Raw genomic sequence first — 25,167 nt, forward strand, 5'->3', positions numbered from 1 at the left:
GAAGAGAGAATAGCGCTTTTCAGCTAATCAAGCTGCTAAAGAAGTATTTCATTCAACATTTCACCTTCAAAAGATTCAGCTTTGCTTTAAAGATTTTGTTTTACTTACCCTTCCCAGCATAACCTGCAGCAATGGTGGTATAGAGTACTTCTGTAACTGGAATAATTCTGATGGTTCACACTCTGTGACAAATCTGTTGGTTTCACTGTTGTATTCCACAGGACATACAAAATACTGATACTGAGCCAAGAGGTAGGCAACCTGGAAGGCACAATAGGCGTCCATAAAATGTGACAAGCTGAGGGCATCTCAGACATGTAATATGTAGTCTCTCCAATACAAGAAAAGGGAGCATGGCTCTTAACTGCGATAGGCTCATTTTCTGTGGTGGTAGAAGGGTATCTTCATCTGGGTGGCTCCTTCCACTCACTCCAGGAGGCAAGGCTTATTAAAATCAGGCTGCTGCTGTGCCCGTTGTGGGACAGAACCCTCCTGCCAGTTTTGAGGGCTTCAAAAGCTCTGGACAACACATTATAATACAGAGAAAAAAAGAACCACTACAACAGGAATCAAATAGCACAGTGCAGAGCACAGCTGGAAATAAACCCCTAGCCTAGGGCAAGTATGATGGAATGGTAGCTCCCAGAGAAATTAGCCCCACTCCAGTGCCTCTGACAGCCAAAGCCTCAAGGAAGGCTTGACCACTGGGAGGTGGGGGGAAAAAGAACCACCACCACTCTCAGGTATCTTTGGCCTGCAATCTGTTGCTAATATAGTTACCAGGTCTCCAGTTTTTGGCCGGAGTCTCTGGTTTTTTGGGGGGCCCTCCGGCTCTTCGGCTAGCACCCCTTACTCTCCAGACTATCAGCTTCAATTTTAAAAAAAAAAGTTTCTAGGTGGTCTGGTTCCCAAAACGTCAGCCGCCGCCCCCGCGACTGTTTAATCTATTTAACTGATACAACGCTGAAGTTGGTTCCTAGTTCCCAGTTCCTTATTTGCTTGAAAGTTCAAAACACTAAAAGAAGAGTTGACAACTACAGCAACTTCAAACCAAACTTAACATGTCTCTGAACCCCAAAATATATGTTGGGGTACCCTGTATGATATATCACTGTGATCTGGGGACTCTCCCCGTCCAGACATTTATGCAATCAAAATCATCAGGCTTCTGATATTATCATAAATACATAATGATGTCATAAAATCATAAAAAATAAGTAACTGGGGGTGCCCACCCCAAACTCTGCTCTGGGACAGGACAAATCATACACCCCATGAAGGGGAGGGTGTCCTCTATGAGATGCCACTGTGTCCCACCTGGCCCAGAGCTTCTGCTGGCCACAGGGGAAGGATGACATCTATGCAGACAGAAAGGATAGAGAATCTTCTTACTCTTACTCATTTCTCAGACCTCTTTCTGAAGTTCCTAGCCAGGAGGCTAGAAAGATGGCACAGGCACATGCCAAGCTAACACTTCCACTCCAGCAAACAAAGCTGTCTGCAGTTGTGATTACAGTCACAAGTCAGTCAACGATTCATTACTCCTAGAAAGAGAGTAGCATTCCAAACCTTAAGTTGTCAAGAACCTAATGCCTGAAAACTACAACAGACTGGCAACATTTCAAAGCATTTCATGCCAGCTTCAAACCTAACACCACAACATTAGTATCAGATGGGGCACATCCACTTACAATGAATCCAAACACAACTGTGGTAAAGAAGCCGCCAATGAAGCCTTCCCAGGTCTTTTTGGGAGACAGCTAATCAAAGAGAAAAATGAACAAGTTACAACTATTTTGACATTAATTTCTCAAATTTATGCCCAAACAGGAAGAACACAACAGAAGCAATTCTAAAATGCTGCCATTTAAAACTAGTATATTCAGTTGAAGCTCCAGCTATTTTTTAAGTGCAGTACAGCTTCTAAAGTACTATGTGTAGCATAAGGATGGGATCTGTTGGCAAGTGTGGTTGGGGAGCATTCTGTTGACCTAACAGGCTGGGATCAATTCGAGTTAGTTTTTTGTCCGGAAGCCACTGCTTTTACCAATCTTGTTTTTTTCCTCCTTGGAAAAAATACTGATATTTATATCTATATTTTGAAAGGAAATATCTATATTTTGAAAGGAAATATTGATAAAATATCTATATTATCGATATTGTAGATGCAGATTTTTGAAAAAAACTATTTCCAAAAACAGCCATGGAAAATCCCTACATTAAAATCCAATCCACTACTATAGCGAATAAGCGGATTAATGAAAATTTCCATACAAAATCCAAACTGGGTGGAATTCTAGCACATCTCTTTTGTTGTTGTTATGTGCCTTCAAGTCGATTACGACTTATGGCAACCCTATGAATCAGTGACCTCCAAGAGCATATGTCATGAACCACCCTGTTCAGATCTTGTATATTCAGGTCTGTGGCTTCCTTTATGGAATCAATCCCTCTCTTGTTTGGCCTTCCTCTTTTTCTACTCCCTACTGTTTTTCCCAGCATTATTTTCTAGTGAATCATGTCTTCTCATTAAGTGTTCAAAGTATGATAACCTCAGTTTCATCATTTTAGCTTTGTTTTATCTCTTGTTGTTTGCCACCCTGTGCTCCTTTGGAAGGAAGGACAGAATATAAATCTAATAAATAAAAATAAGCAGAATATGAAATATGAGCGGGCACAACTAGCAAGCCATACTGCAAACATCTAATCCAATTGGTAAAAATATAGTTAGGCTATCTAAGACAGAAAAGGTCCCTGGCAGAAACTGGAACAATTCCTTCCAAGATAGCCCTGATATGATGCAGAAATGCTCAATCAGGTTACACCAGTCTGAATTTTCCCAGAGAAACTAAACACTTTCACAGAGCAAATGAGTCAAACATGACTGCATAACTATAAAAATGTTACTTGATTATTTACTCAATCAAATTTTGTACCTTAATTAACGGAGTTCGTCCAAAGAAGAATCCACAGATGTAAGCAGCAATATCATTGCAAATAACACTTGAGATTGGAACAAGAAACCTGAGGAGTAAAAATAAGAAAGTTAAATAATTTTAACTCAATCAAGAGACATTATTATGAAGAACGGATGGCTCTGAAAACATTCCTGGACAATGTGTATGGGCAAACTCATGGGAGAGCAAGTGTCATGTGAAATATTTTTTAAAAGAATTTTAATGGAAATATTTACAAAGTGATCAGTCTGAGATGGATCTGTAAAACAAGGAAATTCTGTGCACTATAAACATATACCAAACATTTTGAAAGTTGTGAAATTAATCAGGTAAAAGATGTCTGGAAAAGAGATGAACACAAAGCACATGCACATAAGAGGCAAACACTTCCTATATATAAAAGGGGTTTTACATCTGAAATTCAAATATGTAAGACTGGGCTATGCAGCAACATTGATCTCCACACCAAAAATTATTATACTCAGAATACATATGTGGGTCTTTTCCGGCAAAAGGAAACCCAGTTTCCACTTCAAAGTAGTAGGCAGCTACTAGACAACAGGAAAACTGGGTAGGAATCAAATAACCAATTGAATCCATGCAAGGCCTAGTGGTAACCAGTGAAAATGTTGAGTATCAAGCCTTTAAACTGCTGGCCCTCATGCCATATCACAAATTCCTCCAGTTTCAAAACCATTTACCACATAGGTTGGAGGGCTTCTGTTTGATAAATGCAAGCCCCTTTTAGTTCACAGAACTTGCATCACAGTCCTTTGGAACATGGTCCTTGAAGATTTGTAAGGAAATGAGCGAACTTTTCCTGAACACAGGGCAATCTCATTTTTAGCCAGCCATGCAATTTAGTCAGGATTTAACCATAAATTGGCATGCTGAGGTACACTCATCCATGCCTCTCACTAATTCTGGTCTTTCACCATAATCCTAAAGGCTCTGGAGGAAGTTTTACTGATACCAGTGGGACTTACAAGAAATTGTATTTAGGACTGGCACTTTATTTTCTCTGGGCTAGGTTCAGCAGTCCTTAACACTGGTTGAAAGTGATTATGACAGCGTTAATATTTTAAGACTAATTTCACACTGATTGTTGTCAATAAATAAAGGCAGTGATCAGAGGGTGAAAGTTTTCATTCTGAATTTTTACCATGTTTATTTTCTTGTGTATTCCAGATATTTTAAGGCGCAACCAAGGCCTTGTTGAATATCTGTAAGCAAGGTTGTGAAAGAGAACTGGAAAAAAATTGAGACTAGAAACACATTTAAATGAGTGAGACTTATGCATAGATTTGCAAGAATTACTGTCCCCTTACCAGATCATGCCTTCAAACAGATTTTGGATGACAAGATGGGATTGAGTTACAGTGATCAGCAAAGTGACATGAGTCCATGCGAACTGTTAACAGTGCAATAACACAACAGTTAGTGGCACCACCCACAGATAAATACATCTAATAAAAATGGTAGTTTAGCTGAAGAAGCTATATAGACATCGTAAAAAATGAGAGGTGTACACAAATAGTATCACAATCTAATCACATTAACTTTTGAAGACAAGACAGTTACAAAAAGAGATTTCTATTAAAATTGCTACAATTTTTCCATTAGAAGAATTTTAACAAAGTGTCTTAATGGAAATGAGGAAGAAGGAGGGGCTAAATATTAGGATATTCCTCCATACACATATACAGCAATGTAGAATTAGCATGTTAAGATGTTATTGGCAAAGTTATGGTGATATCACGCAGTAAAATGATGAAAATGTGTCAAGGTGGAAGTTAATTCTTCAAGTTATTGTTTAACACCACTAGATCAACACTGCAGTACCTGCAGAAGTACTAAAGAAAAAAGAAGAGTCCCTTCTTAACAATAAGTCATGATTTGAATGTGGTAACTCTAGTGATGTTCGTACAATTAAATAATCATTTCTAATGTATCCTATATCTGGTAGTCTACCAAGCACTAGATGTTAAGGGGTAGTTCAAACATGCATACCACAGAACAATTTTCCCAAACTTGCACATAGTATGATTTATTTATTAAATTTATATCCCACCCTTCCTCCCAGTAGGAGCCCAGGGCAGCAAACAAAAGCACTAAAAACACTCCAAAACATCTTAAAAAGAGACTTTAAAATATATTAAAACAAAACAACTTTAAAAACATATTCTTAAATAAACTTTAAAAACATATTTAAAAGCAGTTCCAACACAGGCACAGACTGGGATAAGATCTCTACTTAAAAGGCTTGTTGAAAGAGGAAAGTCTTCAAGTAGGCACCGAAAACAGAGAAGGCGTCTGTCTATTATTTAAGGGGAGGGAATTCCAAAGGGTAGGTGCCACTACACTAAAGGTCCGCTTCCTATGTTGTGTGGAACACATCTCCTGATAAGATGGTATCTGCAGGAGACCCTCACCTGCAGAGCACAGTGATCGACTAGTTATATCAGGGACAAGATGATCTTTCAGGTATCCTGGTCCCAAGCTGTATAGGGCTTTGTACACCAAAACCTGCCCTTCCAGCCTGAAGGAGCCCAGGGTGGCAAACAAAACACTAAAAAGACTATAAAACATCTTAAAATCATACTTTAAAATATATTAAAACAAAACATCTATAAAAATATCTTTAAAAATAAAAGCTTTAAAAACATCTTTAAAAGCAATTCCGACACAGAGTGGGATGAGGTCTCTGCTTAAAACGATGTGCCCTTTGGTGACAAGCAAATACCCTCAACTTCTGTTCCATTCAGCATGGACAATATACATTTTCAAACTTTAGTGTCTCTTGTGGTCTTTGATAAAGAGTTGTTTTAACTCTATACACATTTGGTCAGTATAAATTCGACTGTGCACATTAAGACACTAGTGCACATTTTTGGGGTTTTCCCACTTCTCTTTTTATCAACTGAGATAGTTGCAAACAAATCTGCACCCATTCCAGTAAGCAGTGCTATGTAGAGGCATCCAAAAGCAGCTGTTGTACAACCACAGAAAGATGCAAAATACTGGCAGCCTTGAGGTAGGTCAAGAGGTTTAAAATTCTTCCTTACTGTTAACTTGGACAGAGATCAGGACATAAATGCTAAAGGTATAAATTTTTATGCATATTTTAATTTAAACAATTATTTTTATATTCACACTGAAGATTTTGAATACCTCGTCGGTCTGCTGGTTGATTTTACAGAAAATAAGAATCTTGCCATCTCCAAAATAGCAATAATAGTCAACAAAGATCCCATGATTACACACTGAGCTGGTTTGAATGCCACACTAGACCACATGCACAACCTTGAATGAGCCTGAGTGAACCTCGGACTTGTGTGCACCCCCTCTTCCTTCCATAAAACTGGGAAGAGGGGATTCACAAGCTGTCACTTCTGCTTTTGATTAATCACAGCTTGCTGAGTCATCCAGAGCCAGAACTATATAGTTAATATTTACTGTGGTTACTTCAAACCATGGTTTCTAAGCTTGACTTGCTTTAAACTAACCACAGTTCATGTCAACTAGAATTTGTTGGTATGGTAGTGAAATCTCTCCAGCCACGCAGAGAGAGGAACAGGAAAGGGAAGAGGGCAATATCCCAGGCTCAACTGGGCACATTCTGGCTCATGCATGTCACACCAAACTATGGTGTAGTGTAAACATGCCAATACAGCCATCGCCTGCCCTAAGTCATCTCTACCACAACTCAAATTCAGATCTGTATTAACAGTGCAGGGTTAAAAACTTGTATTCACAATGTTTTAAAAATTTATTTTGAACATTCAGATTCAAGAATGACAAAAAGGAAGAATTTAGTACTGCTGATTTTGAGAACAAATTTAGTAAAGGACTGATACACACCATGTAAAACTGCAGACGATAGCGCCTCTTCACCAAACTCAAAACAAACATACAGAAACCTGTACCAAGAACAGAAAACAGCTGTATGTTTTGTGGCATTAAATTGAACAAACAGAACCGAGAGTAGCAATAAAAAGTTTGTTCCATTATTAGGCTCCCCCCCCCCTTTGGAGAGCCCCATGCAATATAACTGCAAATACTACATTTTTCCTTAGGGATTACGAATTTTTCCATCACACTTCCTCATTCAATGTATATTAGGCCAACAGAACTTACAGTGTACTTGAACAGGACTGTCCAGACTCAAGCAAACCGTGTGACATTGTAAAGAAACAGTCAGCAAGGGCCTGAGCTCCCCTTGTTAGTTTCAACTGTATGCATAATTTTTGTACTCAGAGGCTAAAGAATCCTCAAAATTAAACTTCCACATCAAGATGAATAATGCAGATGGGTCTGCAAACAGAACTGCTCACGCTAAACAACCTTTCAATAGTGTGCATAGCTATTTGTTGATGTCTGTAATGACTGCTTTTGAATTTTTTTTATATTTACAGATTGCCTTTCAACACAAGCCCCAAGGTAGTTAATAATCAACATAAAACCTTACAACAAAACCAATATGAAGAGCTAAAAGCCTGAATAATCAGCACTCAACACCTAGCAACTGAATGCTCCAACTGACAATGTACAATGGATAGGAGTACCTTAAAAAAAAAGTACAAAGAAGTCAGGTAGGGTTCTCTTGGGAGCATGTTCCAACAGTTGTGAGCGCTCCCAAGAATGTGAATGTATTCTGCATTCTTACAAATCTTACTTCCTCCACACAAACATGAAGCAGGACCCGCATCTATAGATCTCAGTGGATGGAAGGGGCTCTTACTAGGGATCTGTCAGATCTGTCAATTTGGTTTCTCTCCATTTCTCATGTTTCCAATCGTGAGTTCGGTTTGCCACATTTCTGCATCAGTTTCCAATTTTTTTTAAGTCCTTATTTTCTCTAACACAATGCATTTTTGTATATTACTTTCATAGTACATCCATTTTAATGCCCACATTTCCCTAATATAGACATTTTTGTATACATTTTTTGTTTGGAGAACTGCAGTGCAAAATTAACTTGAATTTTAAAGGATAGCTGTGTTCTAGTTTGTGTATTGTTTTGTGAAATGTGAATTAAGAATTTTCAACATTAAAATGTGAACTAAAACTAATTTCTCCTCCATCCCTTGTTCTTACTGAATATAATAAGGTCTGCATCCAACAGAACATTTTTCTGCAACCAGTTTCATACTCAACGCTTTCAAGGCACACTTTGAACAAGTTCAGGTCTGCAGGGCCCGATGAATTCAATCCTATAGTATTGAAGGAACTAGCTGAAGAACTCTCAGAACTGCTATCTATTATCTTTGCGAAACCGTGCAGGATGGGTGAAGTGCCAGATGACTGGAGGAGGGCTAACATTGTCCCTATCTTCAAAAAGGGCAAAAGGGAAGAACCTGGGAACTACAGACCAGTCAGCCTGACATCTTTCCCTGGGAAAATTGTGGAGCAGATTATAAAGCAGTAAGAACTTTGAAAACAATGTAGTAATTACAAATCCTACCAAACTAATCTTATCTTATTTTTTGATTGGGTAACCTCCCTGGTAGACTGTAGGAATGCTGTGGACATAATATATCTCAACATACTGCAATGCTTTTGACAAAGTGCCCGATGATATTCTGATTAGCAAGCTAGCTAAATATGGGCTAGATGGAACAACTATCAGGTGGATCCACAGTTGGCTACAGAATCATACTAAAAGAGTGCTTTTCAATGGTTCCCTCTCAAACTGGGGGGGAGGTAACAAGCGGAGTACTGCAGAGCTCAGTCCTAAGCGCAGTGCTCTTCAACATTTTAATTAATGACTTGGACGAGGAGGTGCAGGGAATGTTTATCGCTTGCAAATGATACAAAATTGGGAGGGATAGCTAACACCCTGGAGGACAGAAACAAAATCAAAGTGATCTTGATAGGCTGGAGCCAGGGCCGCTTCTAAAGGGCAGCCAGGTGGGGCACTGGCCCGAGGGGCCCCTCCGCTCCCCTTCCGCAATCCACGGCACCAGCCGCAGATCACAGGACAGGAGGAGCTTCTGAGCCACCCGCCATCCTCCCACTTCACCTACCTTTTTCTCTGCTGTTTTTTGCGGCTGTGCGCACTGTGTGCACAGGGTTGCCATCAATTAAGATGGCAGCCAAGGTTTCCCTAAGGGGCTGAAGCCTCTGCCACCATCTTGGTTGATGGCATGCACCCCTTAGGGAAACCTCAGCTGCCATCTTGATTGATGGCAACCCTGCGTGCGCAGTGCGTGCAGCCGCAAAAAACTGCAGAGAGAAAGGTAGGTGAAGCGGGGGGATGGCAGGGGGCTCAGAAGCTCCTGTCCTGCGATCTGCGGCTGCTGCGGATTGCGGAAGGGCAGCGGAGGGGCCCCAGCATGCCTGGGGCAGGCCCTGGCTGGAGCACTGGGCTGAAAACAGAATGAAATTTAACAGGGATAAGTGCAAAGTTCTACACTTAAGAAAAAGAAACCAAATGCACAAGATGGGGGATACTTGGCTCAGCAATAATACATGTGAGAAGAATCTTGGAATTGTTGATCACAAGCTGAATATGAGCCAACAGTGCAGTATGGCTGCAAAAAAGTCAAATGCTATTTTAGGCTGCATTAACAGAAGTATAGTTTCCAAATCACATGAAGTACTAATTCCCCTCTATTCGGCACTGGCTAGGCCTCATCTTGAGTACTGTATTCAGTTCTGGAATTCGCACTTTAAGAAGACAAACTGGAACTGGTTCAGAGGAGGACAACAAAGATGATCAGGGGACTGGAAACAAAGCCCTATGAGGAGAGACTGAAAGAACTGGGCATGTTTAGCCTTGAGAAGAGAAGCCTAAAAGGAGATATGACAGCACTCTTCAAGTATTGGAAAGGTTGTCACACTGAGAAGAGATCCTGGCCCTCCTCCATCATCCCAGAGTGCAGGACACAGAATAATGGGCTGAAGTTAAAGGAAGTCACCTTTCAACTGAACATCAAGAAAAATTCCTAACTTAGAACAGCCGGACAATGGAACCAAATACTTAGGGAGGTGGTGGGCTCTCCAGCACTGGAGGCATTCAAGAGGCAGCTGGACAGCCACCTGCTGGGTATGTTTTAAGTTGTATTTTTGCACTGAGCAAGAGGTTGGACTCAATGGCTTTATGGGCCCCTTCCAGCTCTACTATTCTGATTCTATATATACATAGCTATTTACCAACTTGGTGGAAAAGAGGGGTGGTAACCTCAAAATATGAATTTCAAAATTTGCATAAAAACCAGAGGTAGCACAAGTCACATACACTCATGCAACCCCAAAGATGTCCTCCCTTGTGTCTTACAACAATTTCTCAGATTAAGCAACAATGCTCCCTTGATTATCTCATCTGCATGCAGATTTGGAATGAAAAGCCGCCTGAGCTATTGTTTCACAGTTCTGAATTATTATCATCATCATCATTAATTAAATTTATATCCCGCCCTTCCTCCCAGTAGGAGCCCAGGCTAGCTCCCTTCCCCAGCCAGCCAAATCCAGAGGAAGTATTACTGGGTCTACACCAAGTGTATCCCAACATTAATTTTGTGTGGTCTACCAATTAAAAAAAACAGAATAGAGGTAGCCAAAATAGTTTATAACATCTGAAATACAACTCCCATAATCCCTGACCATTAGACACACTGACTGGGACTGGTGGTAATTTAGTCCACTACAACTGGAGAGCACCATTTTGGCTGCTCCAGACCTTGAATCTTCATGGTCCATCAGTGCACATTACATTTTCAAAGCAAGAATACAAACTCTGTTAAGAATACATAATCTGTCAAGCAACTATGCATAACCGATATCACTTAACAACACTAAGTGCCTCGCAGGATCAGATCAAGATCAGTCGATTCCAGTATTCTTTGCAAGAATGCCAGTAACAAGCAAGCACAAGGTGGGGGTACACTGGTGGACTTCAGCCCACCATCACTCTATCCTGGTCTACCATGTTATTCTGGAATTTTAACATACCATTTGCCATGTCTTCCTATGAAGCGTTCTCAGTAAGGTTAATTTTTCTAAGCCCAAATGGATGGCACTGCTCCAGTTATTTTTTTTAAATTCTGGGCACATTCTGGGCCTTTAGCTGTGATTACAATTCTGGACACATTCTGGGCCTTTAGCTATGATTTCTACAGCCCTTTCTGCACCACTTTCCAACACCAAAGTCATGCAACATGAAAGACATTCATCAAAATAATGCTGGAGCCCTGAGATGGCAGAAAACTGCCAAAATTCCTTCACTGTAACCCATGAATATCGTTTTCAAAGGTTGCATGTATTTAATTCATTCTGTAATTTCTGCTCTAAGTGGTGCCTTCAATATTTTGAAGATAAAGCCTCATACTAGCACAGAAGGAAATAACACTGGAATCTGACCCAAGGTATGCTACACAGTAGTAAATAAAATGTGACAGGGCAACTGAGAAGTTGTACCAAGTTACCTGCTAGATAAAGCGTAAAAGATATAAATCGGTGGTAGCGAATTAGGAACTGAAGTTGTTCTCTTCTCTGGACAAATGTGGCAAAGTAATCTGCTACAGTCTCTCCATAAAAAAAGTAGTTCACACACAGCAAGAAATACCTGAAACATATATAGCAGTTTGAGTTATTCTAAGAAGGGAGCCACATCTTTTTCCTCCTTTCATACACTTATATCTTTGAAGGTGAAAATTCACTCAGTTCAGTACAGGAAAATGCCAACATTTTGTATACTCAGATACTGCAGTGCAACAGAGTCTCTGCTAAGCAAATACAATATGTTGTTGGGGTTTTTTGCATGCAATACAACAGAATGTAATCATTTTAAAGTGTTACATTCCTTTTAAATGTGTCCATTATTGAAGTATTTGATCAATTCAACTGATACAGAGTTTCAGATGTCTCATTAACTTTAAATTAAGTATAGAAGTGAAGCACCACAAAACCAGCAGTTGGAAGCAGAATCAGTAAATCCTAGGTCTGTGCTTTCACTAGAAAGTCATCCTAATGAATATGATGGAGACAATCTGGAAAGAGCTAAAACGAAAATTTCTACTTGTTACTTACCAACTCAGAGTTCTAAACCATGGCAAGTCATAAGAACGATAGACTCTGTAACCTATAGTGATGATTTCATGGAAGCACTTTACTTGTATGCTCAGGACCTGAAATTAAGGCAAAAAGGTGAATGAGGTTCTAAAATTTAATACAGGATAAAAATACATCATATTCATATGCTGCTATTCTGGAGACTTTGAAGCTAGTCTTAGCTGAGTCAAAATATTTTGACATGGTATTACTGAATTCACAGATGCCTTCTGATAGAACAGAAACACAGGCACTTCAGAAATTCAGTGCACAAGCTTCCTCATTCATACAACATCAAAGGCAGCTCCCAATGTACATCACATTGAATGTAAAGAGCTACGCTCAATATTACTGCAAATGGGGAAGCACACAGAGATACAAGAGTTTACTGGACATTTCAGAGCTGTGATGTCTTCAGGTTTCAACTAGAACTACAAGTAGCAGTTCTAGCTTTTACATGTCAATTTGAACCACAAGCAGTGCTGAATTATAAAAAGAAAGGAGACTTTCAGTATATATTACTATGCTAATCAATTAGCTCGGGTTTCAAAATGGACATATCAGGGAAAGGCAGCCTGAAGTGACTAACAAATTGGTTTTCAGGTATGCTAAAAGAGTGCAGATTAATTTTGATAGTTCAGCAAACTTACGAGCAGCATCAGCATAAATGACCCCATGTATATGACAAGGGAAAAAAATGAAATCATAGCTAAAGTTAAAATCCCACGAATCCACCAATTCTTCCATCTGCAAAGGGAAAAACACATAAGATATAATTTTGCATTTACCTGCCTCTTCACAAGAGAAACATATGTCAAAGTTAGCAATTAAGCTGCATTCTCTATGATGGAAATTGCTAACTGAGCACAGGAATATTGACTGTCAAATAAAACCTTTTCATTAATCTTAAACCTAAACTCAATTTCCAGGTGAGAACACCACTGACAATGCAACCTAATTAATCAGAAATTAGTCTCATCAGGTTCAATGAGATGTTATTTGAAGTGTGCGTGCGTATGAGTTAGACATTTTTATTTTGTTAGAGGAATGCATTTCATGAAACAGCTATGTGAAAGAATACCACCTTAAATATTTTAAATAAATAACATTTCCATCACTTACCCCTTATCTAGGGCTCTCAAGGCAAGGAACATCATTAAAATGTTACAAAATAATAAAAACAGTATTTTTTAAAGTTTCTTTAGTTGTTTTTTAGAGCTATACCCCCAAAGCAATATACAAGCAAGTGAAAAGGCAAGATACAAATAGCAAGCATAAAAAGCTGTTTTGTAACTCCCAAACTAGTTTAACTCTTAGTTAAAGATAGCATTGAAGAGGAAGGTCTTCAAAGTTCACCTAAATGCCTGTATGAATGGGGCAAGGTACAAGAAAATAAGGAGAGATAATAATGGCATAACAATGGGTGATGGTTGACTATTTTTTCAAAAAATCTATTCCCATTCAAATGGTTCCCTGAATGTACTGCCAAGCAAACAATTCTGAAAACAGGCTCCTGCTGGGAGGAAGGGAGGGATATAAATCAAATAATAAATAAAATAAATAAAACAAAGTTTTAGCTTGCGTCTACTGTTGCAAAGATTAATTTTACAGTAATACTTCTCTAGATCAGCCTTTCCCAACCAGTGTGCCTCCACATGTTGTTGGACCACAACTCCCATCAGCCTCAGCCAGCATTGCCAATGGTCAGGAAAGATGGGAGTTGTGGTCCAACAACATCTGGAGGCACACTGGTTGGGAAAGGCTGATCTAGATCAACTTTATTTTTCCATTACCTGGAAGACAAGCCAGAAAAGGCCTTTTTTAAAATTTCTGGAGTGCTGTCTGCTGGTTGAACAACTTCAGGAACTTCTGCATCAGTTCTGAGGTCTAGTTCCCCAAATCTATCATCTCCATCCACATCCTAAAACAAAACAGAAGATGCAAACACGAAACTGAGGCAGCTAAGAACACATACACCAGAATATTATTTATCCGTACTGCAATATAGGCATTTATCCAAAGTGAGGTGTGGTGTGCAGCAAGAAGAAATAGCTTATTAGGTATAAGATATGGCTGGAGGAGGGGGGCTGTCTAAACAGGCCTTGGGCAAATTAGTGTTTCACAAACCTCACTTGTCTAAACTATAGAAAATTGAGTCCAGGGTATAAAGTGTTTTTCTTACTTGCAGACTTATCCTGGGAGCTGCTCAATTCAGGGAGACACAGGATTGGGATAACTTTTTAAGTGCTATGAGAACTGATAGGAGGCAAACATTCATAGACATATGATGGGCCTTCTTAAGAGCTGTGAGAGTAGCCTTGCTGTACCTGCTTGTATAATCTTTTAAAATAACTCCTTCGTGGCATGTTTTTCATGGCTTCACACCTCGGCTCTAGTTCCCAAATTTAGTACACTGTTTCCCTGCAGTAGTTGAAGTAAGCACTGAAGACTGAACTTTAGGCTGCAACTAGGGCATAAATTCTATATACAAATTTTACCCTGAAACCCCTTTTCTAAAGAAGAAATAACAAAATTACTGAAGGAATGCATACCTTCAATTTTTACCCTCTCTATCCAGTCAGCACCCATATTTCCAACCAAATATGATATAAATACCTAGAACCATGATTTCAGCCAAACAAAAATAGCTATGTAATAAGATAGACTTGACTTTTCAAAACTGATATATACTTTGAACAGTCTGAGGCTATATTTCGAACAGTCTGAGGCTATATTTCAGCCACAGTATCCATTAGTGATGCTGGTCCAGTAATGCAGAAAAGTCTCCCTACATTTCCAGACAGCAGCACAGCTTTTGCCTAAGGATAGAGACAGACTGGGAAACAGCTGGATTTTATATTTTCAAAGATGGGAGCATCAGCCATTGTATGTCCATTCTTCCCTAACAGCCCTAGGTACAACCTGAAACCTGCACAGTACCTAGTAGAATCTCATTTGAATGTTTGCTACCTCCTCCCACATTCCATTGTAATAGACCAGCCTGGATAATGGCTTAAAATATGCTGAAATCATTTATATATGCTTAAGATTTGCTTAGAATATGCTTAAGATTAGCTGAAACAGCTAATAAAGTCTGCCTCATGCATAAGAGCATAATAGGCAGAGAAGGAATAATTTAAAACTGTCCCCCCTTTTTTCCTCCATCTCCTGAACAAAGCTGTAATTTTCCTATGAAAACAACTGGAATGGTACAAGATAAAAAGTCTGGGCAGACAGTCAATGTGTTATGTTAAATATCAACATGAAGGAAGAGGAAGTTCATGATATGGCATGGCTGACACTTGCAGACAGGGCAAAGCAGACTTTCCAAGCAGTTGACAATAGAAGACCCAATGGGAGCATCTGACTAACGACCCAATGGAGAGCCTGATGAGGCTGCAGAAAGAGACGGCAAGGAGGCAGCTAACGCCATTTCTAACAGGCGGTAGCTGATAAGGCCCTGGGAACATACCTTCCCTTACATAAAAAGTGTATAAAAAGCTAGGTTTTACAGCACTCATTACCCCTCAGCTCTGCTGGAGTGGGGGGGGGGTAGAAGAAAAAACAGACCTTTGGTCTCACTTGAAAGGTGGCTTTTCCAGGTATCATTCCACCATGTGGGAGAGTGTGTGGCGAGAGAGTGTTTGTTTTTGTTTGTTTTGTGGGGGTGAGAAAACCATCCATCTATTCCATCCATGACATCGGATGGGTGATGTATCATGACATGTATTTCCATGTACTTTGTAACTTTGGCTCTGTGATATGACTTAAAAGTTTAACTCAGTCCATCTACTGTAACTTGTTTTAACTAAGATGTGCCTTCAGGGTCTTACGCTTTGATGTTAAATGGATATCCAGCAATTTCTTTCATGCTGATATATATTTCTATTTTTCTGTTTCTGCAATGATGGCTAAGGTCACCTAGAATGCATTTTATTAGTTTTAGTGTGCAAGATATGACTAAATAGCATATATTATAAATACTGTTCTGCTATCTGAAGTCTGACTCCCAAATAGAAAATTTCTGGTACCTCCCAAGACTCAAGAATTCTTGAGTGGGGTCTCCTCTATTCTTCACCTACACTAGATGACTGCTATTGATAACCTGTGAGCTTAGGTGAACTAACACTGGACATACAAGGACTCTATATAGGCACGGACAAAGGGAGAAAGCAAGAATCCTCTACCCTGTGCATTAACTAGCAAGGGGACTGGTCTTGCCAATATCACCATGTTAAGACTGTAAACAGATGCAGACTCCATGGCTTTAGCATCAGCCTCCCTTGCTATGTTTACCATGATGAAGTGTTTCTGGAGTAGTTGAAAGCATGCATACTACTTCATGACATGTTGGTTGGCCTAATACAGTAGTGCCAAGTATGAAATTTGGATTTTCTTATGGCTATCTTTACTTTTTAATAACACTTTTAGTGAATCAGGACTATATATCCCACAACACATTTTTACAATCCAATATCTAATGTAACACAGCATTTGAATAATTCCTGAAGATTTCTCATATCCAGTTCATTCTTCAGAACTAATTTCTGTGAGGACATATGCTTAAATGTACATTTTGTGCAAGCAAACACTAAACATTGAAATAATTAACATTGAGATAATTAACACAGCACAGCAAAAGCTCCACTTTTCTACAACTTTGTTGCACTTCAAGTGGATGTCCCACTTACGTGAAACCAGTGGCAAAACACTCTTGCATGAGAAGACAGATACCAAAACAAGAACAAAGTTATCTTAGTAAGTGTAGCTTTTGAAAAACTAATCACAACAACTGTTTGCTTTTTAAGACAGGATGGAAAGTAAACTATATCCTGCTCTTCCTCCCAAAAGGAGCCCAGGGCAGCAAACAAAAATACTAAAAACACTCCAAAAACATCTTCAAAACAGATTTTAAAATATATTAAAACAAAACATTTTTGAAAACATATTAAAACAAAATATATTTTAAAAATCTTTAAAAACAAGCTTTAAAAACATCTTAAAAAGCAATTCCAACACAGACGCAAAATGGGATAAGGTCTTTACTTAAAAGGCTTGTTGAAAGAGGAAGGTCTTCAGTAGATGCCAAAAAGATAATAGAGATGGTGCCTGTCTAATATTTAAGGAGAGGAAATTCCAAAGGGTAGGTGCCATAACATTAAAGGTCTGCTCTCTTATGCTGTGCGTTACGAACCTCCTGATCAGATGGTATCTGCAGGAGGCCCTCACCTGCGGAGCACAGTGATCGAGTGGGTATATAAGTGGTAAGTCGATCTTTGAGGTATCCTGGTCCCAAGCTGTGTAGGGCTTTGTATACCAAAACCAGAACTTTGAACTTGGCCCGGTAGGTAATCAGCAGCCAGTGCAATTCTTTCAGCAGCAGGGTGACATGTTGGTGATACCCTGCCCCAGTGAGCAGTCGCACCGCCACATTTTGCACAAGCTGCAACTTCCAGACCACCCTCAAGGGCAGCCCCACATACAGCACATCACAGTAATCCAGCCTGGAGGTTACCAGTGCATGGACAACAGTAGTCAGGCTATCCCAGTCCAGAAAGGGCTGCAGGTGTCTTACCAACTGAAGCTGGTAAAAGATTCTCTTAGCCACTGAGGTTACCTGGATGGATCCAGGAGCACCCCTAGACTATGAACCTGCCCTTTCAGAGGGAGTACGACCCCATTTAAAGCAGGCAATTGACCAATTATCCAGACTCGGGAATCACTAACCAACAATGCCTCTGTCTTGCTAGGATTCAAACTCAGTTTATTTTAAGCCACAATGCTTCATCACAAGAAGGCATTCAGCCTGAAGCAGCCTCAGATAAGAGCAATTAACCACATGAACTAGGCCTTCAAAGTAGTGCACAATGTACTCAGAATCCAGAGTGCAAACGTATGCAGATCCTGCAAACTGCAGCTTCCTATTTCCTATGACTATGGATATAAGGAATCAGTAACCTCTTTCATGAAAAGGGTACCTAAAATCCAGAATGCCTGTTATCACATATTACAATATTTAAAGTCACTAGATCTTCTCAAAGAACACTTGCCTTGCTACAGAAAACTAAATGGCTCTCTACAATTTCAGGTGCTAAATCAAAATATAATAATCTATTAAATACTTCAGTAATATTATTACATAGTTTAAATAACCCACTAGCCACTCTATGATTATGTGAGCTACATCATGAAAATGAATGAGACCTTTTAGTTTGAGCTTCTGCTTGATTTTTCAGACTGAATACTTTGAGGTCATCTTGCTACTGCTATGTTGATCACTTGCTTTTCTAGTTGTTTTTTTCTGGTACCACAGCATACCTCTAGCTTTCACATGCATCACAATGCCAGAGACTGAAAGTCTGGATTCTGAAAGAAACTGTCCTAGTTTAAAGTTACTAACTAATTCCTTATTTCAGAGGGGTAGCCTGTTGGAACAAAGAACCTTGTTGTGGTCCTTCAAGACTAACAAATGTATTGTCGCATAAGCTTCGATGGACTACAGCCCACTTCCTAAAATGTTCATGCATCTCAAGTGAAATATAGCATAGTTCACTAAAGCTTATGCCACAATATATCTATTAACTTTAAAAGGTGCCACATCTAAGTAATTTCCTAGTTAATTCCAGAGTACCAGTTGTACCTTTCTCAGGATGTCATTCAGCACAGTCCTATACATGTTTATTCTCAGTGAATTAATCTAGGCGTACTTATAAGGAAAGTATGCACAAGATTGTAACCTGAACAGCTCTGTGACCTCGATAATTCTAGAAAGCTGGGAAGTTTAAGAACACAAGGTGCTCCTTCAATAGCCAGTGAAGTACCATTATGAAGCATGCAATTAAAAAAGAAACAGAAATAAGAGCGGAAAGTGATACTTCTAAATAGTTTTAAACATGAAAGAGTTTAAAAGTCTGCCAAAACAATTTGGCTAAATGAGCAAAGTATTTCAGTCCACTTCCCAATCCATGATTTAACATAAATCAGAACCAAAAACTTAGCCATGTTATGGCCAATAATCTGTTTCTGAACGTACCATAAAAAAATTATTTATTTTATTTGCAAAACTTTACATAAAATCTTCCTATAGGAAACTATTTAAGTTTTATAAGATAGACTATTTTTATGCTTAAAATCAAATTCATATTCTGATTAGAATTTAAAAATGAGGCACTTTTCGTGAGACAAGGAGATACATTTGGTAATAACAAAGTGGCTAAAAGCAGAATCCAGAGAAGCCCCTGGTTCAAATGTCACCTCAGGCATAAACTCACTAGGTGGACTTGAGCAAGCGACTATTCATTGTCACCTCAAGTCCTCATCTGCAACATGTAGCTAACACTAGCCTATTTTAGAGGGACGTTGTATGGAATATTGAAACATATGTGAAGTGCTTTGAACACCAAGGCTGATACCCAATTGCGCCCATCTGTGGGTGGAACAGAATGCAGAGGAAAGGCGAGGAAAGGGAAATCCACTCACACAACTGTGGATGTCAAAATCATGCTCAGTGTGTCCTGCATCAATCTTTAGTTTACTTGCATGAGCCATTTAGATTTATTTCTTACCCTGGAGGAGGTGGCACATATAGCACGGTGTATTTTGCTCACTTGTACCTGATGCCGTGGCACCCTGCAATATAATATGTGGCATGCCGCAAAATAATATGTTAGGAGTATTTTATATATGCCAAACCCTTTTGTGCTGTGTGACCATTTGTCCCACCTCTACTCTTCTCAACCTCCTCTTCTTTTTCCTCACCTCTATCACAATCGGATGGAAGCTGGAGTCCAAAACATTTTATGTTCCACTGCTTTGCCACAAGCTGCTATTGGGAGAACTAGATACCTTTAGAAAACCATGGATCATCCTATTCAAAAAGAAACAGGATACACAAACCTTGGGAGGACCTTTCAAGGAGGAGATGCCACCATTTGTCCCACCCTGCCAAACTACTGTGTTCATCCTCTTTTCCTCACCTGTGTCACAGCTTCAGAACCAGAAACAGCCTAAAGTTTCAGCCAAATGACACAGGAAACATAGTCTGGGGGAAAGAACAACAGAAACCTAGCAAGACTATGTTATATGTTATGTTATATGTTTATTTATACCCTGCCTTTCGGCTGGAAGGCCCTCAAGGCGGCCTACAGAAAAAGTAGACACAAGTATAAAAATACATCAACAACTATTTAGCATTTGAATCAGGTTTTAGGAACTGCTTACTAAACAGAATCACATGATTGCCCCCCTCTTTATTTCCATATACAGCCTTTCATCTCTAGGTCAAAAACATAGATGGCTGGGAGGGACTACAACTTCAAACAATGAAGCTCATCTAGGCATGGAACATATTAAAATCCATGTGTATTTTTAAAAAGATAACAATAGGAACCACAGATCAGGGGTGGAATGGATGTTGTTTGAATAAAACTCCAGAGTGGACTCCCAGCACCTCTGCTTTAGAGAATTTGAAGAGCTGCACACTGCCAGGATTATAGGTTTAAACTAGCTTATTTAGACAAAATAAAGTAAGACATCCCAACAGATTATAATATATAGAAGTTAAATATTTCATTTCCCTTCTCTCCAAACAAATTAGAATGGTATGCCTTTCTATATACAAGGCGTACCTCCACACCTAACACTCTCACCCATATTAGAATTGGGCAGCAAGGGGTTGATTCATACAAAGCTTGGGTTAGTACACTACTGAATCAAATACTGTTAAGCCACTTGACTGCTTTTTCTTTTTTAAAAAAATCCATGGTCAAATGTTGCATGAAGCCAAAAATTCCATTTTGTAGATGACACTTAACTTTTTTGTTTCATTATGGCATCATTTGTTAGCTGCCTGCTCCCTAGGTCAGGAACTCCCTAGCAGGGAAAAATCTAATAGTACAGCAAATCTCTTGCTGACCATCTGCTATAACTTCAGGCATCACCAAACAGTAGCAATGGTCACTATCTACGGCCATGTATGACTCCATCTTGTTTGCTATTCCCTTCCTTTATTTCTGTTTTAATTTCTATCTTTTAAATGTTGCTACTTTAGGCTGACCCTGACGTTCATCGATAAAAGACAAAGAGAAGTGAATTGTTCAAAATGATAGAAATCTTATTTAAAATTGTTAACAGTTATAATAAACTAGAATTTTTCAGCATTAGCTGTTATTGTGCAACAATGAAATTAACCTGCAACCCTAACCACTTCATGTCAATGGCTTTGAAGGAGATTGTATGATTGTGTGTAATCTTCTCTCTGCCAGCAGTGAAACTCACCGCCAAAGAGGGGGTGCACTCCACTGTGAGGGAGGCTTTCCCCAAGCAGGCAGAAAGCTGCCTCACCAGTAGTAAGACAAAAACCTTGTGAGAAGTGCCAGTAGCTTTGGATTCACTAGATCCAAATCCCTATGGATTCCCCATGAGGCCCAATTTTGCAACTGGCATAGAAAAAAACTCATTTTATCTGTTTATTAAATTTGTATCCCACCCTTCCTCCAAAGGAACTCAGGGTGAGATCACATACAACACACCCCTTATGCCCCAGGCAAAGCAAACCAGCAGGGCTGTGGATGCTCTATTGCAGATCTCCTCTTCCTAGGTACATATGATTGCTCTGTGATTTGTTTTTGTAATTAGAATAAGTAATACAACCTGTTGTTGATTAAACTTTCTTTTTTGTTGCTCTAATAAAGTTAATCCTTTAAAAATATTTGACCAGTCCACTGACACACATCTTTTTTGACCCATCAATACCCGATCCTATTATCAGCATCATTTGTGTATTTATTCTGAATAGAAGTCTAGATTGAAGCTACTGACATTACACATATCACTTTTTGAAAATTCAGTTATTTCTAGTTGTCTCCACTAAGGTATTGTGGAGTCATAAAAGAATGACAGGTGGCACATAATACTTATTGTGTAAAAAAGTATATGAGTCATTTTGTTTAAAAGTTTCCCCAGAGGAAAAACACACATCTAGCAGAACATACTCTATCTTAAGTAAAGCACGTTGAACTTTTATGCGGATGGGTTGGTTTCAGCTGAATATCTCTGATTACTAGAGTCTCAATAAAATCTAGATGCGATGAAATATTATAAACACTGAAAATTATTAACGTGCAGTATCTGAACAGCGTGGTTTACAACAGATGCAACTGGAGGTCGCTGATTCATAGGGTTGCCATAAGTCGTAATCGACTTGAAGGCACATCACACACACACACACACACACAAAATAAAAATCATCTAGTTTATAAATTGTTATTTCTGATCTAAGCACAGTGAAGGATCAAGTCATAAGAATCCACAATATGCTAGGCTCTTAGCTTGCTTTCTAATGACCCGCAAACGGAATTACAAGAAACATAATTATGTTCTACTCAGTATTGATACTTCTGAAAGTTTCCCAAAAAGTATCAAGACGCATTCTAACATTCATAGCTATCCTAAGCCTGAAGTTCCACAAAGACATCATCCATCACCCTTTAGGATCTCCATAGTCACAACTGTTCCAGAGCTTTTCAGCCTTCTCTTTTTACCACAGCCCCACAATCTATTTAAAAAAGCCATTTTTGGAGCTTGGGTGACCCTGCAGAGTATCAAATAATAAGGACTCTAACAACAAGAAGAAATGAGCGACCCCTTCATCAGCACAAGTGCTTCATGGGGCTCTCAAAATTCAAGCCTTAGTTCATGAAAGATGATAACAGTAATGTTATGTTTTGGGGCAGGTGTTTGTTGGTGCAGTAATTAAGAGACTAGCCACTTTACAGTGGCATTAACGATCACAGGCAACATCCTACTCTGACAAAACAGGCAATATGAGTCCTGTATCATTCAAAACTAAGACCACAATCCTAAGCATGCTGAAAAGGAATAAGTCCTTCTGAGTTCAGTAGAACATACTTAAGAATCAACACACTTCGGAGCATACTACAAGGATGCAATTGTTCACACAGTTCTTTAAGCAGCCTACAAACCTAATTCAGTTGCTTTAAACAGTATTCTAGAAAATCCTGGGATTCTTTGGAAGCTTATTAACAGTTCCTCAATGAATATCAGTAATGATGGATAAATGGATCTGAAAGGCAGTATAGAAAATGCCCTTCAATCTTCCACTGCAACATACAGCTGCAATGTGTTCTAGGCCACCATCTTTACAACTTCATACTTCAGGTGAGGATGTGACTGAGTGAAATGGAAATGGACTGCCTCCAAGTCGATTCCAACTTATGGCAACCCTATGAATAGGGTTTTCATGGTAAGGCTGAGAGGCAATGACTGGCCCAAGGTCACCCAGTGAGCTTCATAGCTGTGTGGGGATTCGAAGCCTGGTCACCCAGGTCGTAGTCCAACACTCTACCCACTACACCACAATGGCTCACTATGACCAAATAGTCCTTCATTAAACATAACTCCCCACACATCAGGGACCAGCAGTAACAGTAAAGGACCAAAAAGTAGACATTTTCACATCATCACCTACTCTCCATCACCAGAGCCTTCACCTGTTATAAAAAAACTTATGCTAATTGTTTGTTAACTTTATTGTAAGCCACACTGGAGACCTGTTGTCAGAAAGAACTGCCAGTTACCCTTGGACTGTAGAGCTAAAAGGCAGCACACTCTGGTCTCTGAGACCAAGAGCCAGCAAGAGGCTGCTCCTCCTGGGTCCCAGTAAGATTATCATGGCAAACAGGAGACCCTCTTGGTCCCATTCACTGGCCACAGAAGGAACAACTGCAGGGAGCTTGTTTTCCCATGCCCTGCCAGAAAGAAAACTGCTCCAACTGCCAATTTCTTTGCAGCTGTAGAAAGAAATGGACATTCCAGTCCCATCCATCAGCCAACGGTACAAGAGCAAGCAACTGCTAATTCAAGCAAGTACATCAGCAAGGGAAGCCTGGCTTGAACTGGTACCATTTTGTTCCATTTTTGAAGAACTGATCTTCCTCTACATTTTCCCCTCCACTTCCCTTCCCATGTATATTTAGTTTATAAGCCTGATAGCAGACCACATTTCTCTCTTTTTGATGTGAGTACCTTTAGGAGACAATTGTCTGAAATGTGGGATAAAAATATCAATAATAAACATAAATCCCTGCACATAGAAATTGCCAGGGTTAGTGATTCTAGTTGCTGCAATGCCCATTGGAGAAATAGCCACCACAAGCATTCAGTCAGGTGAGTCCCACTTGCAGTGATAAAATCTAGACACACTTTTACCTTATCCGCTGCTTGGAAAAAAAAAGTCCCAAGTGTGAGCCCCAGAATCTGCTCCAGAATCCTGTTCAGTGTTTCCTTCAAAGTATTTGAATATTGAAAGATTTCCTGAAGCACATTCAACAGACTAAGGCGCCAATCAAATATACACTTACCTGGAAGTAAATCCCATTGAACCCAATGGAGCTTACTTCTGAGTAGACATGTATTGGATTGCAGTTAAATGTACTAGTATTGCCACCAAACAAATTTGTGTCCCAATAACCAATTATGTAGACTCTAGCTCATATTAAAATGCAATGTTAAAAGAGTAGGGTTTTTTTCCCATCTTTAATATCTTTTTATTGCTGGAAGTAATTGAAAAATGGAAATGGACTGCTTTCAAGTCGATGAATAGGGTTTTCATGGTAAGCCCTATTCAGAGGGGGTTTACCATTGCCTTCCTCTGAGGCAGTGACTGGCCCAAGGTCACCCAGTGAGGTTCATGGCTGTGTAGGGATTCGAACCCTGGTCTCCCAGGCTGTAGTCCAATACTCTAACCAGTAATTAAAGAGGCAAAAAAAATCCAGACTCCTCCATTTCCATTTCTTCCCTAGCATTATAAAATCTTTGCAATTTTTGGCAAAGCATACATACAAACATAGCCTGAACATGTTTAAAATCTCAGTGTTGTTTCATTAAGATAAATCTATTATGTTTTATATAATGTCAGCTTTAATATTTAGGTATTAAGAATTACATGTACTTTTAAAAGCCTAAGCTTCTCCATTTAAAATCATACTTATGCAATTTATGTAAGGCAGGAGCCCAACTAGTGCACCATTCCTTCCCCTCTTCCTAACGGCTACAGGCACAAAATCTGATACACAGATTTCCATCAGAGCTGTTTAAAAATAAAAACTTCTTCTCTTGAAATAATATATTTCAACTCATA

At 39.3% G+C, this 25,167-nt stretch overlaps 1 protein-coding gene across 2 annotated transcripts in view; it reads right to left on the minus strand.

Moving 5' to 3' along the window:
* The window catches only part of CDS1 (CDP-diacylglycerol synthase 1), a 34,612-nt gene that overhangs the window by 7,685 nt on the left and 1,760 nt on the right, over nt 1-25,167 (minus strand). For both annotated transcript variants that reach the window (XR_009757773.1, XM_061583315.1), the window contains 9 exons: nt 13,802-13,929; nt 12,659-12,755; nt 11,988-12,085; nt 11,384-11,523; nt 6,819-6,877; nt 4,286-4,368; nt 2,937-3,024; nt 1,692-1,760; nt 109-261 (listed from right to left, as the gene is read on the minus strand). Coding sequence is in view for 1 of the 2 variants with exons in the window: in XM_061583315.1 (XP_061439299.1) it covers nt 109-261; nt 1,692-1,760; nt 2,937-3,024; nt 4,286-4,368; nt 6,819-6,877; nt 11,384-11,523; nt 11,988-12,085; nt 12,659-12,755; nt 13,802-13,929 (915 nt within the window). In the remaining variant the exon portion in view is untranslated. The remainder of the gene's footprint in view (nt 1-108; nt 262-1,691; nt 1,761-2,936; nt 3,025-4,285; nt 4,369-6,818; nt 6,878-11,383; nt 11,524-11,987; nt 12,086-12,658; nt 12,756-13,801; nt 13,930-25,167) is intronic.

The sequence above is a fragment of the Rhineura floridana genome, chromosome 9 (genome assembly GCF_030035675.1).
Source record: "Rhineura floridana isolate rRhiFlo1 chromosome 9, rRhiFlo1.hap2, whole genome shotgun sequence".
NCBI lineage: Eukaryota > Metazoa > Chordata > Lepidosauria > Squamata > Rhineuridae > Rhineura > Rhineura floridana.